The following is a 15473-nucleotide window of genomic DNA, read 5'->3' on the forward strand; positions in this document are numbered from 1 at the left end:
ATCATATAGAATTTATATTAAATGAAGAAATAAAAACAGAGTGAAATAGACATGCAGCTGCGTAAACTGATTAATTTAGCCAATAGAGTGCACTAATCACTGATTTTTAACAGTGTCTTGGTTCGAGGCCCCTTCCCTGACTCCTACACCCCCAGTGTGGTACATTTCTGCATAACTTACTGTTTATCATCTGATCAGGTCTCTGCGGTTGGGCGTAGGCCTTCCAGTCCGGTTTGGTCCAATACGACTGTGTCCCATTCAATAACAAACACAAAGCCAAGTTATTCAAGCAGGCCTGTGGTCAATTAATGTGTGTGTGTGTGTGTGTGTGTGTGTTACATTTGGGCCTATTTGAATAGTCTGAATATCTATAATTCTACTTTGGTACATTTATATTCAGTAGACTGAGACTACACTTTATTGACAGCAGTTCTGCTTTTCACTAAAGCTTTATTGATTCATGCAAATGCATCCCACTGTCCAACCAGCGTGGCAAAGAAGTCAACAGATTTGGTCTCTTAATCATTCGTCTTTGTGGTGTTAACCGACCTCCTGTTGTTTTTGTCTGTAAATGCGCTTTAATGTGTTCTATCTGGACGTGTTGCAATGTCCCTTTTCTAATAAAAGCTTCCTGCATCCCAAAAGTAGACGATATATAAAGAGCTAATGTGGTATGAATCCAACAATCACCCCCCCAAAGAAAGCTCTTATAAACTATTCACATTGCACCATATAAACGTCCTTTCAGATTCAGAAAGCTTTAATTCAAAATTACAAATCGGAACATTAATTAGTGTGAATTTAATTCTACCTAAATGTGTTATTATTGTTTGACTAAAATTACACAAACCAATAAATATCATTAGCTTTCAGTTTGATTTAGCTTAACATGATGGTGATTTTAATTCAATCATCCAGAGTTCTGCTCGTCACTCACTGACTTCTTGATGAACAACAGCTAAAATCTGTGCTGCTCGGGTTAAACATGCACGATGCCGACTGATAGCTTCAGAGCAGATCAGCTGACTGAGATATAATCACGGCCTGTGTCTTACAGCGTAGCCTCACAGAGGGACCTTACTCCCACTCGTGTGTTTTTCTGTGTCTACGCCGGATGTATCAGTCTCCGCCCACAGTCCAAACACTTGTGAGTCTGCACGCTTGAACTGTCTGTAGGTGTGAGGAATGATAGTTTATTAATCATTGTTAGATTTGCCACCAGCTGACAGCTTGTCCAGGGTGTTTCCTGCCTTCTGCCCAGTGCATTCTGGGAAACATTCCAGCCTGTTCTTCATGGTATCAGCTCTTCCAACTGTATTTGGAGTCAACACAAACCACTATCACCAGGCTACTATTATCTATGGGGATAATTTTAGCTACAACTGCTTTTTCATTCAATTATATTCAGTTGAAGCATGTTATTTTCTACATAATTATCTTTATAAACTCTGTCCTGATAGCTCACATTTGGAAGGGTTATGTTATGGACTTTATCTTTGTGTAGACGAGATTGTTTAGTCTGCATTTTTAATGAGAAAATGCACAAAAAGAAAAACAGCAACAAGACTTTCTGTGAAGTACAGGAAAGTACTAGTTTTTATTCCTTCATAATCAAACTTCACAAACAGCTTGAACTTGTACAATACCTCAGAGAGTGAAAATTACAAAAAAAGTGCTGGTAACATTTACAAAAATCATCCTTACTTAGCAACAATCAGTTTATTCTTCCACACTTTTTTTAGTCTTTTGTATTAAGGCTTAATACTTCTTTATAAAGTATATGCAAGATAAGTCTTCACAGTTTTTCGAAAAAAGTCACAATATTATGTAACATAATGAAGCTTTTACGGCTATTTTCTTTATAATAACAAATACACATCACTGGTAAATATATGTGAAATACAGGGCTTATTGTAAAATGGCAAGTAATGATACTGTTTGCTGAGATAAATTGATTCCACACACTGTTATAGGAAAGTTTTGACATACCGTTGCTATAACTGAAGGAGGAGGAAAAGAAAATGATAAGCATAAACACTTGGGAGATCGCCTCCAAACTTTGGCACATCCCATGAAACAATTTCACAAAATATGAGATTTAATTTTGAAATCATACACATGGAAGAATAGCTAAACTGGCATAAAGTGAAAACATGCTGTGTAGTAAGGTGCTAAATCAGAGATATTACGCTGCCAGCCTTTTTTTTTTTTCTTTTTTTTCCCCCCACATGGACTTACATGAATAAGGTGCAATTGTAAGACTCAAAGCATGTAGGCCTTTCTTAGATGTTGACGAAGTATGTAATAAATACAAGTTTTAAAAGCAACCTAAACAAATTCGACCAATAGTCTTGAGGCGACCTCGTATACTCATGCGTTCCCATGGATTCATCTCTTCTGCAGTTGTGTAACTCTAACTGTGGCATGTGAAAGTAAAAGCTGTATTTAATGGTATGTGATATTTGATTTATTGTTTTTTTTTAAACTTTTTTTTTTTTTTTTTTTACTGCTGAAATTGTGAAAAAAACAACAAAAAAACAAAAAAAAACTTGATGAATAAAGGAGATGAACTAAATGCGAAACTAAGCCAAGATATATTCACAAGATCCTCTAAGCTGCACTGGTTTACGGGTCAACAGATGAGAGCTCTAGCCCTAGACTTACCAATTTCACCCTCATGCATACTGTACGGTTAAAGTGACGCAACAAGCTTGCTTAAATAGTCTACATCACAAAAGCAATTTGGTTTTAGTGCAAACACAATTGGCTGGCTTCAGCTTCTCAATAATAACAAGCTCACCAAGGAGATTACAAGAAGGCACATACTTATGCTTCCTCTAACACGCAACATATTTAGACAAACCGCAACATCTTTCAACAACACCACAAAGCGGTGAAAACAGGAAAGCCACTACATCCAGAGAAAACGGTGAAGTTCTGCTGTTTGTGAATTATTGGAAAATTTACACTTATCCATCAACGAAATGATGACGTGAAAGTCGATAACTGCTGTAACTGTGGATGAATTTGCTGGAAAAAGGATGAAATATGATACATTTTGGTGGATAAAGACTCTCTACACACGTAGCCAAACGATGCAGGTTTTTTCTTCTCCCTCTGAGAAGTATTTCATTATTGATTCACTTTAAAGCATCTATTGTAGCATCTCAGGGGAGAAGAAACAGCACCATTAGTGACCAAAATGTGCAGAGACGTAGGACAAGTGTTTGCACAGGAGTGGCGTGCGCGACAGTGGACATCTGGGTTTTATCTTTTGGCATTTGTGTTCGACTTCTAACATGTTGCAGGCTGCGTGATGAAGACGACTGACGCTGACTCATTGTGAATGATTCTCTTCCTCGCAATATAATCCGGTCTCCCATTTCAGATCTGCAAGAGCTGCGTGATTTGTCCTGAACGATCACAGGAGGAAACAACAGGTTTTAATGCCCCTCGATTCTGGACGCTAATACTCGGGGTAGTGCTGGGTAAAGAGAAACAAAAAGGAAAAAAAAAAAAAAAAAAACTGCTACAAACCACTACACATGGATGCGCACTTAAAGAGGCAACTGATTCTGTACCTTTGACTACAAGTAAAGTCGAATATCACCATTTACTCAGCGACAACCGTCCAATAACACGGTTCAGAGACGTGTAGAGTGACTTATATTGCTTTTTGATTGAAGACCGAAATCAGTCTAGTGCAAATCTCCTTTCTGGTTTGAGAAGTGGTGTTTGGTGTGATGAGACACAATCTGCTCCACCGTAGAGAGAGAACATATCAGGTGATTGTGATGACTGCTTAAGCCGTGAGGTGGTGTCCCTTTATGATTTTAATGAAGGTTTAAAAGAGCATTCTTAAATGCTTAAATGCATAAAATCTGTCACCAGCCGATGCCTTGCAACAATTTGGAGGAAAAACCCCAATAAATATTTCCTATTACAAATAACCCCTCATCCAGTGAATGCAATTACCAGCACAAAGTCCAAAATCTCAACCCTTTACATCCATAGGACTCCTATTTTGAACGGGAGGATGGTGGCGTTTGTTAGTCTCCACCCCCCCGCCCGCCCTGTACAGCTGGGAGGATGTGCTTCATCTGTCTGCTCACATGTGCTAACGGGTGTCATCTGTGCAGTTATGTCTGTCAAATACATCTCTCAACTTGGAAATGTTGGAAAACTCACTCCAGTCCAGTGTTTGACAAATCATATTATATAAAAAAAAAACGTCCTCGCACATACATAAAAAAAAAAAAAAATCATCTTTATCCCCTAAACAGCAGTCAATACATTTCAAACAAGCTTGTTTCATAAAAACAACAATAATAATAAAACACAAACCAACTCGGAGCATAAATTATCAAAAACAAACTGAAAACACATTACTGCAGCATATATTTCAGGGTTGCTTAGTTGTGATGTTAACTACCGTTACTACAACAGCTCCACTTCTGCCAAGTTCAGAACTATCAAGAGAAATTATTCGTAGGGTGGGAAAAAAAAATCATAAAAATATCAAGCTAATATAGGCCAAACAAAAAAGAAAAGCCAAACAAAATATACACATATTTATAAGCACATCTCATAGTTCAACTCAAGTGCACGTTTACAAAAGCATCTACATACATGATATGGCAGCAAAAAGCCTGATGGGAAAGAAAAGAAAGAAATATCAAGCTGCTTTTTTTTTAATCAAACGGGTACATTAGATTTGTGATTTACTTAATATCTTCGGCGCAGGTATAAACATTGCTTCAATTACAGTAATTCAATTTCCTATTTTGAAACCACAGGATGAATAGTATACAGCAGATTCACCTAGAATTAGAGCTTACAGTAATGCAATATTGTCCAAAGCCAAATGAAAATTGCCAAATGCTTTACATTCTTCTGGCAGACCATATGCATTGTAGCAAATAATCCAAATTGATCACGCATTCGGCCCTGATTGTGAGGGATAAATCCATCTTACAGTTTGGTTTTTATCACGTCGAGATGGCTGGATCTCAGTTTTATTTCACTTGAACTGTTGAGACTGAACGTTGTGTGTTATTATTATTATTCAATTTCCTCTTCTTTTTTTCTCTTTTTTTTGGCTTAAATAAACAACTTACAAATATGTGCAAACTTAACATCTTGGTCCATCTCAAGTATAAATGGCTGAATGTACTCCAAGTAACAACGTTTGATTAGTATTTTTTAGGGACAGCCTTAAAAACATCAGACAGTGCCAAATATTTGAACTGTAGCAAAGAAAGAAAGAAAAACCCAACAAAACAATCATTTCGATGCAATCCCAAGTGAAGGTGAAGAGGTGTACACCAATTTGGTAAACGTGTGTAAAAGACATGACCAATGAGTATTGAGTGTAATGTTTTGCCAGAGGGACAATGCAACATTTACAATCTTATACATGTTTCAACATGCCATAGTTTACATCACAGCTACTGTGTCGGATTCATTTTTTATGTTTTGTTGCATTTCTTATAAAAAAAAAAAAAATATCTATTTTGGTCTACAATAGGCAAATAAACACAACCACAAAACTATATAAACAACTGATCAAGTGACAAAACACATACGCATTTTCACAAGCACCCAACCGAGAGAAGGAAAAACAAAGAGGAAACAAACAGTAAAAACTACAGCAATCGAGCCCGATCACAGGAACCCCACACACGTTAAAAAGACTAGAAACTTAAATGATCCTAACCCTTCTTTGGTTTGTCAAAACAAACATTGTCTAGTACAGTTTTTTTTGTTGTTGTTGTTTTTCTATCATCAAATGTAATTCCTAATGATTAGCACGGCCCTGCTTTGAGAAATCACCGCCCACTTCTGAGCGCGTTAACACGCCCTGGAGCCCGGCGGTGATGGCGGCGGAGCGCACGTGTTGGCGGCAAAAAGAGCCTCGACTTGTTTTTCTTTTCACGTTGAATTTTTTTTTCTCAACTTTATGCTCAAAATAAAGGAGCAAACCAACACACAAAAGAGAGACAGAGTAAATATCACGGTGCATGTCGTCTATAAAAAACAGTTCACGCGAGCAGAAAGCTGTGCCTCGAAGCTTTGTGATTTCGTGGCGGAATCACAGCGAACAGCGAGATGAGATCGTTTTTAAAAAAATGCATTTTGAGGGGAAGTATAAATTTTGCTCGACTTGAGTGTGATTAAAAAATTCTGAAATACGCGACGTGGATTTTCAAAACCATTTAAGTGCTGGTAATTCTGCATAAGATTAGGTGACTTCAGTGTGGAAAACCAATGCCAGACTAGGAGTTGGAATGTGCTGGATTTACACAGGAATGCATGTTTTTAGTTAAGCGGCTGCTCACTTTAAAACTTAATTGTCTCATCAAGCTGAACTGAGCCAAAGACTGCAGTGACGGAGAGCACAAAGACCCTCAGTGTTTAGTCTTTGGAGGCTAAAACATGTCTGAGTCCCCCCCCCCCAACCACCACCATCGCTGTGATAAAGAAAAGATATCGTCATCGGGGGGCGGGGGGGGACACTGAAAATACTGTTTGTGCTGTCAGAAACAAACGCTCCCCTACAGGAGAGCGCCGTGGAGACAGGACTGCATGCTTCACTTGGACTGATGTGTGGTTGTTACCTGCCTGTTAGAAAGCTCACCAGGGGTAGTGTAATAACTGCATGTTCATAGTAAATATAATTTAGATGTCACTATAGCTCAGCACACCTGTGTTGTAGGCTACTTTACAATCTGCTGCTTCAGTGTTTGTAAAGCTCAGAACCAAAAACGGAATCCGGATATCTGTAAAATCTGAACGGTTTCTGAATGTTAGAGTGACGGTTGGATGACAGGGACTAGCTATATCACATTGCCTATATGTTAAATGCTTTATTTCAACATTAAATGTCCATGAGACTAAGTGTGTATTTGTTAATCATAGCTGTTTTCTCCTATTTACTTGAAAACTATGCTTAATGGAGGATTGAAAGATTCAAAATGAGGACGATCACTTGATTTTTCTTTTCAGAAACTTCTCATATTATCGTGATAAAAGGTCTTTTTGGTATTTTTTTCTGTTTCTCGCTGCTAATTTAACAACAGTGGTGTAATTTAAAAGTGCACGCCTCCCTAATATTGGCACGGCAGCTAAACTGGAGAAGGCTTGAGAGAAAACTGTGGTAATTAGTCCACAGGGGACAGAATAACAAGCCATCCCAAAAACCCTTTGTCTCACAGCCACTCAGTCCTGAAACTCAATCTATTTTCAGTTTTCATTATTCTGCCATACTTTCTCTCAGTTTTGTTTTCATGTTTTCTTCCAACCATTTACAGACCGTAGTGCCTGCGAAGCTGTGTTTTTCTGAGGCCAAAACACTCAATTTGAAATCTCATTTAGTCTCCAAGTTGTGGTTATAGAAATGAGCATTTGTTGACTCTTTGTCTCTTTTTTACCCCCCCCCAAACGTTGCTAAACGCTTTCCCTTTTACATCTCCAAGTTGTACATAGAAAACACACAAGGCTGTCTGCTAAGATCAGACTTAAATCATCGCTGTGAAAAAGAAATCGGGCAACGGGCTCGCATGTTGGGGGGCTTTTATCCGAGCATACATGGAGCACTTCTGCTCCTCCAACCAGCTCAGCGATTAAAAAGAAACGGCGGAGCTCGGAGATGCTCTTATACTCATCTAACGTGCAGGTGTAGGTATACTTCACCTCCTCCAGCTGCTGGGTGGCTCCCCCTACTGTTAACCTGCCCCCCCCACAACAGGCAGTACATTCCAGTTTATGGCTTGTTTGCAAAACAAAAATAAAACTAATTAAAAGACAAATTAAAAAAAACGATTTACACTAAAAACAACTGAATTCAATCGGAGATTTGATCTGATTGAGCCTGTGATTGTATTTTAAATCTTTTAATCCTCCAGATGGTATAAATGTAGGTACAGAAAGAAAAAAAAAAGGAAAAACTTGCTGATGTAGCTGTTATTGTATATAAATAAAACATATTTTCATTTGAAGGTATTTTAAAGGGTTTCTCTTACGCTGCACTCACAACCACCGGGTTTTAGCATCAATAGCATAAATAGTATATTCTTAATAGTCCACTGTGTATATACTGTATTTGTGCAATGTAGGAGAGAAAAACTATGAATATTTTGTATAGTTGCTGTATGTACTGATAGGCACTTGATAGGCATATTCCCTATATCCCACAAGGTATTGTATACTCTAGCTGCAGTTACGATTTTATCAAACTATCTGAAAACGTATTTCTTTCTCTGTGTGGAGACGCTGATACTTAAAATATATAGAGCCTTTGTAAGAAGTTATCTATTTCACTCTTTCTGCGTACTGTAGTAAGACAAAAATGCAATTGCAAGTATCATCTGAGTGGTGTTTTCTGTGTTCCACTTTGAACTTTGTGACTTAAAATGTGTTGAGACAGACCGAAAGACGAACTGAAAGACAGACGCATGCTTATCGGGATAAAACGGCTGTGTTCCACACTCAAAATGACCCTCATCATTGCTATATATACACATATATATATATGTATATACACACATATATACAGTACACAGCAATAATATTCAACAATCCTTTATCCTCATTGCGTGAAGCTGTGATCAACATCATAATGACCGACAGAGAAAAGCGTAAGGAATTCTAAAAATAAATAAGTTTAACAATGAATTAAACTCACAGCAAGAAGAACAACAATGCACTTTAGACCCTTTGTCTCTACGCTAAGATAAACGAAACCTAAACAGGAATATATCTGAAACACAACACAAACAGCTGCAGGCTCAAAGGCTATATCATCTACTTTTCAAAAAGGTTTTTTTTGTTCTGGAAAATATCGGCACACTTTTTTTTTTTTTTTTGCAAAACATAAAAGTTTAGATTAGAACCTACGACGAGAAGAAGCACGATTGAGAAAAATGACTTTTTTTCTTTCTGGATAATGTTGCAACAAACTTTCAGTAGACTTTCCGCAACACCGAGAGAAGAGAATTAAGCACCAAACCACGAGAAAGCTGAGGAAATATAAGAATATAGAACTATGGACAGTGAAGAGCGTGTGATGCTGATGCAGCGGGGGAGGGATGGGGGGGGGGGAGTAATGCTATAGCACATGGACACACTTGAGCCGAGGCTCTTTCCCTACCAAGCCCGGTCTGCTATCAAACACCCTATGATACAAGATGGGGATGAGTTATTAGCCCTCACCCGAATCACGTTAAGATTGGCTACTTTTGTTACCCCAGAAAAAGTGATAGAGAGAAACGACCGATAGTGTAAATTGTGAAAATTGAACGAAAAAAAAGAAGAAAAAATGTCAAAAAACCAACATCGAGCTACTTAATCTACTATTTAGACCAATGATACCACAAAGCTGGTTGCACTCATCTATAGCTACAGTCAATAGTGCATTTGATATATGTGTTCACACAAAATATGTCAAAAAATTTAGGTGCCATGAGGGAATGCTAAACCACTGAATACACTTATTACACTGAAACAGCTCAACTCCACGTCTCTGCCTCCGCTGCTGACGAAGTGATGATGTTGGTTTGGCAGTGTTTAACTTGAACGGACAACGACCACCGACCTCGTGCGCTGTGTGCCGTACAGTACATGTGGCAATACTGTTGGAAAGAGATCTCGGCAGTTGCTTACATATTTCTACTTAGTCCATTGTCTGTTAAGGCATGAGATTACCCTCCACGTGCTGTGTAGAGACAAATATAGCACGAGCATGCAGCAATATTGCCATCCTGGCAACGACAGCTACAAACAGGAACCAAACAGTTTTAGGCATATAACGCACACCATAGAAACGGGCCCAATCAAACGTTCAACAATGGGCCACTTTCACTGAGGACCAACCTCAACGCTGTTGGAGTATTTCTGTCAAAAACTTTTAGATTTTTTTTTCCCCACATGGCTCTGAAAATCTAACAACCAGCACCGAACTTCTCCAAAAAAACTGGCGCCATGAAGTCGACGGTCACTTGACCGAAGCGCTTCAGTCGAGTCTCAGAACAAGTGTTCCAGGTGCCTTATTAGTCCAAAAGGTTTGGAGAGCTGCTTCTCATATAGTACCTGCGCTGCATATTGTAAGGAAGCCCTACAGTTGAGATATTCCACTTATCAACGATTTGATTAGGCTATTTTACCACACAGACACTCACAGACATACAAACACCAAGGAAGGGACACGACTGTGTACAAGTGACGGACAGATATCAAAGAAGCTGCATTCTATCACCTTCCCGCACCTCTAACCCACAGAAAGTTGTTCTAGGATACACAGATCACTTACGTTACACGCACACATATTATTAATATTATATTAGTCATTATTACCTCCGCCAACGGAGTTGGACGGGAGTTGTGTTTATTATCACTGCTGTTGTTTTACTGTTTATGCTGTTTGGCTTGGATGTTCTCATAGGAAAATTCTGCACTGTTCCTTAAAGAAAGAAGCGATCAAATAAACGTTTATAGGGAACGGACTCCACGGAAGAACTCAAAAGAATAAAACATAGATGAGCACACGCGATGGTTTAAATAAAAAATAAATGCTTGCATCAGCACGGCACGAGGATATACTGTAGGTAACAGCAAGCGATAATAAAAGCCAAGATTTGTTTGATTAATCGATGAAGAAGTTTGAAACGAAGCCATTCTGTTACATGTGAACTCTACAACCAAATATATAGAAAGAAAGAAAATCCTCTTTTTCTAAAACTATAACATCTCTGTTAACAGTAGTGCACTTATTGGTTTAAGCAGTGCAACATATATGCAAGAAAATAATGCAGTCCACTTATCAAGATCTTAAAAAAATGCTTTTTTTTCCTTTAAAATTGATTAAAAGAAAGTTCATTGAAGGAAAAAAATTATTAAATATCAAGCACAGGCATTTTAAGAAAATGTGCAAAGTAGCACTTTTTAAAAAAAGAAAATTGACGGCAGGTCTTTTAAAGACCCCCGTATATGCAGTTAGTTATTCTCTTAATTATTCAACTACGGAAGTGTTTGCTCACTTAAAAAAAAAGCAAATCCTTCAGATTGCAGTTGCAAGCAGTTGCATGTGTATGTGTGTGTGTGTGTGTGTGTGAGACCTATCCTGGATAAAAAGCAATATAAAAAGAATTCTAATATCAGAAATTAGCCATAAGTGATGTGATGCACGGATGACAACTTGCACACACAAGCCTCCACATCTATTCTGCCCATGCTGTGTCGAGGTATCAGAAACACCAGGAATGCATGCAATTTTCTACACAGTCCATCTGCAACTTGGGGTATATGCAAAAGTGTGATATCCATCGAGCAATGAGCAACTTGTTTTTGCTCTCCGGCTGTATTTCCTTTCAAAACGCTGCACGCCATTTGAGCCTTCAGGGAGCGCCATCACACAAAATGTGATGCACTTTGCTCCCACCTGCTGAAACAGCTCTGCAGCCGTAATGAACCGGTTATGCAGCTTTCCAGGATCAGGGTGGCTATATCGTTTTTGGATTTTTAAATTTGATTTGAATTGAATGACCCCTTCTTTTTTTAAATCATTGTTCAAATCAATAGCTTTCTAAAAAAAAAACTCCCACAAAACTGTAATTTAATTATAAAATTAAAGCCAACGCAGGCTACTCAGCAGCAGCTGAAGTGACAAATCCTTTCGTTTTCAAATCTGCGTCCCTTTAAAACAGTCGGGCGCAAGTTGAGGAGCAGCAACTCCGAAGAGGAGAGTTTAGTTGCAAATTCCTGCCTGCCAAACTGTGAGTGTAAAAGGCTAAAAAAAAAAAACATTGTTTTTTTATTTTTGTTTTTCAATGTGTTTTTGCAATGAAAGAGGTCTAACAGCCTTAACAGTCTTTTAAGATATTAAGTGGCAGTGTGTATGCAAATGAGTTAAACTCCAAACTTCAGAAAAAAAAAAGAAACATATTTTTGCTCAAATACTGTCTCATCAACACACCAAATTTAGTAAACGTTATCTTGACGATCAAAACGCATGGAAAATAATCATAAAACCTATGAGGAATAGTTGTCCCCATCACCTCTGACAGGAAGTCACATTTCAGTAAAATGATTAAAATTGGTACCTTGACAACAGCTGCATTATAATCCTTTAATACCATAGGAACACATAAAACCCAGTGTCAAATTAACTACTCTCCTTTTTTATTTGATGTAAGAAGGCAATCTTGTGACCATCAGTATTTTTTTTAGAGGGAATATGTAGCCCAACCCCAGATGACTTTTTTTTTTTCTTTTTTCTTGTTATTGTCGTAAATTATACCACAGTAAGCTTGGACATCTAGTTTCCAAACTGGTCAGTATGGGTTCACAACCGCCATGATTTCTGTTTCATGGCAGTGTACACACACACACACACACACACACACGCACGTACGCACACGTGCGCGCGCACACACAAGGACAACAGATAGACATATGCAAATACACAAATCCTCAAACATATTTGCTCATTTATAGTCATTCAGACTTCTCTACACTAAAGGTGTGTTTGTGTGTACGTGTTTCTTTCGTAGGCCTTTCGGTAGTGTTCAACACATAAATCAGTATTTTAGGAAAGCATACATTTAGAGGCCTGTAGTTAGGATCCATCCAGTAGATCAATATCAAACTACTAAGCCTTAAGGCCACCATCTTTTTTTTTCTTTTAGAATAACAGAAAAAAAAAAGAAAGTAAAGAAACCTTTTTTTTTTTTGGGAAACTTAATGTGCCAGTGTCTATACTCATTACTCTTCATACCTCAAAATAATTAAAGGAAAATCTAGTGCCATTTTGTATGTCATTCTTTTTCAAAGAAGTTTATTTATTTGTACTTATCCATCGGAGACATGCATTCGCATGTGGTCATTGAAGTGCTCCATTTGGTCGAACTTGGCAGGGCAGACGGAGCACACGTAGGTGGTCCCTTCTTGGCAGCTTGCTTCAGCAGCTACACCCACTCCTGTTCCAACCCCGGCCCCTACTCCAGCACCTCCACTCACTGGCATGGCAAGGGCCACCACTCCAGCTCCAGGCTCAGGGACAGCCATAGGCATGGGAATGGAGACCGGGCCCGGGGGACCTGCGCTCACCGACAGCCCCGTGATGGCGCTCGCCGTGCTGTGCAGGGCCATGTGCCTCTCCAGCAAGGTCTTGTGAGAGAACTTCTTCTTGCAGATGTAGCACTCATAGGACTTCTCTCCACGGTGCAGCCGCATGTGGACGTTAAGAGAGCTCTTCTGGGTGAAGCGCTTGTTGCAAATGCTGCACTGATAGGCTCGCACCCCTGTGTGTGTCACCATATGTTTAATTAAGTAATCCTTGAGGGAGAACGAGCGCCAGCAGATGCTGCACTGATGAGGCTTCTCACCTGGATGTACATACAAAAAAAAAAAAAAAGCGTTTAGGGGTTAATTAATGTAGAGAAAAATCGCCTCAAACTAAATTAAAAAAAACCCAAAAGTTGGCATTTTGTTTTCTATTTTTGGACGATCACATCTGAACAAACTTTTGGAATCTTGTGATGTAACGCTGTTGCCATGCTTGCAAATCTCCTTTACATAAACCCAAAAACCTTCAGCAGGCTGAACGGTAAATTTATGCCTCAGTTTTTAGAAAAATGTGTCTTATTTGCATTACTTCCGGGGAACCGTGGTGAGTCTTAACCTCCCCGTATGATTTCCATTTCTTTTCCTAAAGCTAATTTAGCACCATCTGTTCGTCTTGTAAACAGCCAGACTGATAAGGGCATTTTCTGAAATGTCAGAATCTGGGTGGCACGGTCATTCCTAATGAAAGATTTCAGGGTCCTCGTGCTGCTGTGTGCAAATCAGCACATGTCTGTTTATTAAAGACAAAAAAAAAAAATAGCAAATTAGTCGGTTGTTTGGAATGGAATCAAGGCAAATTTAGATTTTTATTTCTCCTGAAACACGGCCAACAGACTCTTAGTACCACACAGACACTGGCAGGATCATCTGACTTCAGCTTGTGCTGAAACATCAGACGCCCGAAGCCAAAAATGTTACTTTTTCAGCACGGGAACATACCTCCAGCTAGAATTATTTAAACCTGTGTTTTCTTTGTCACAGTGCTGTTTTCCACAAAGAGATGCATGCTGCAACACTGTTGGTTAGGTTTTCATTGTTAGTAGCCTGAAGGAGTTAGGGCAATGCGCAGACTGTTAAAGCCAAAAACTGCACTCATAAATACAGCAGGAATTTCTCCCTAGAAACAGAAAAGAAGTGGTGCAAAATTTTGAACCAAATAATTGATGAAACTCTCTGGAATTTCTGCCCCTTTGTTGTCAGATGATTGAATAAGTGCATCTGCTGACATAACGGGCTGGAACATATCAGGTAGCACATCAGAGGTAGCACAATGTAACAGGTAGAAGCGGAGGCTCGAGTTACTCCAAATACAACAGTGGGCCAGTTGATCCATGCAAGCAAATGAAGTTCTGTGCGTCTGCTGTTTTCTGCTGAATTAATGACGAGCTAACTAATACTTTTACTTTATTACTATTTTCCCTCTCCTCTGATCCTGAAGAGAGGAAAGATTTCAGGGGCCACTTCCACATCAGCAGCAAGGAGGTGCAGTTTGTGGCAGGTGTGAGTGTCCTGCTCAGTGAGTCATGCCGCTGAGAGGCTGCCACCCCGTCTGCAACAGATTCCTGATCGCGGTAAATGACACATTACCTCTGCAGCGCAGAGAACCGCTATTGTGTTTGCCATTTTCTGCCTACTTTGTGTGTGCTTCCATAAGGTGTTTTGTGAACATTTTACGTGACATTCAACACGTTGCATTCACCAAGGTTCAGCTTAATTAACTCTCTTTGGCAAATAAAAGAAGTAAATGATGTGTACGCATGATATTTAATATCCTCTCAAGGAGAGAAAGACCACGTCATGCTTAATCACAGCGACATCCTTTTAGATTCTGAATAATAGATATATCTGTCGAGATATATATCTTTTTAAAAAAAAAATGTTTTATTGTTTTTTTTTTACAATATGAGCAACTGTAATCCATCACCGGCTGCCGTGGGATGTTCAGATCGAGTCGAGAGGACTGATAAATCGGTGATTTTCCTTTTTCAATGCACCATCCTTCTGCTGCACACAGTTGTGTGAACAACCTTCATAAAACAAGTGGTTCTGGGCATGAAATGGATTGTAATGAATAATAATGGCTGTTTGAGTAGGCAATTTTTATGGAATCATCTAATTATATGATATCTAATACTTTCTTTCTGTGATAATGATTTCCCCAGTATGTGATTGATAAGGCCGTCGTTTCCAGAAGAAAGCGGCGCTCAGTGAGACGATGCGCTGCATAAGAACTCTTCTGTCATTGGAAGTCACATACAAACGATAACATCGATGCCAGTCAGCTGTGACCTAATGAATGTAATTTTTAGGCAGTTTTTATCAGGCTGTAATTAAGTTAATTTGCTAAATAGGTA

At 38.9% G+C, this 15473-nt stretch overlaps 1 protein-coding gene across 2 annotated transcripts in view; it reads right to left on the reverse strand.

Annotated features, from left to right (window-relative positions):
* Positions 1-1567: 1567 nt before the first annotated feature.
* The window catches only part of zbtb20 (zinc finger and BTB domain containing 20), a 33168-nt gene continuing 19262 nt past the window's right edge, over positions 1568-15473 (reverse strand). For both annotated transcript variants that reach the window (XM_075487756.1, XM_075487755.1), the window contains one exon: positions 1568-13379. In XM_075487756.1, the coding sequence (XP_075343871.1) occupies positions 12844-13379 (536 nt within the window). In that variant the 3' untranslated portion in view covers positions 1568-12843. The remainder of the gene's footprint in view (positions 13380-15473) is intronic.

The sequence above is a fragment of the Odontesthes bonariensis genome, chromosome 16 (assembly GCF_027942865.1).
Source record: "Odontesthes bonariensis isolate fOdoBon6 chromosome 16, fOdoBon6.hap1, whole genome shotgun sequence".
NCBI lineage: Eukaryota > Metazoa > Chordata > Actinopteri > Atheriniformes > Atherinopsidae > Odontesthes > Odontesthes bonariensis.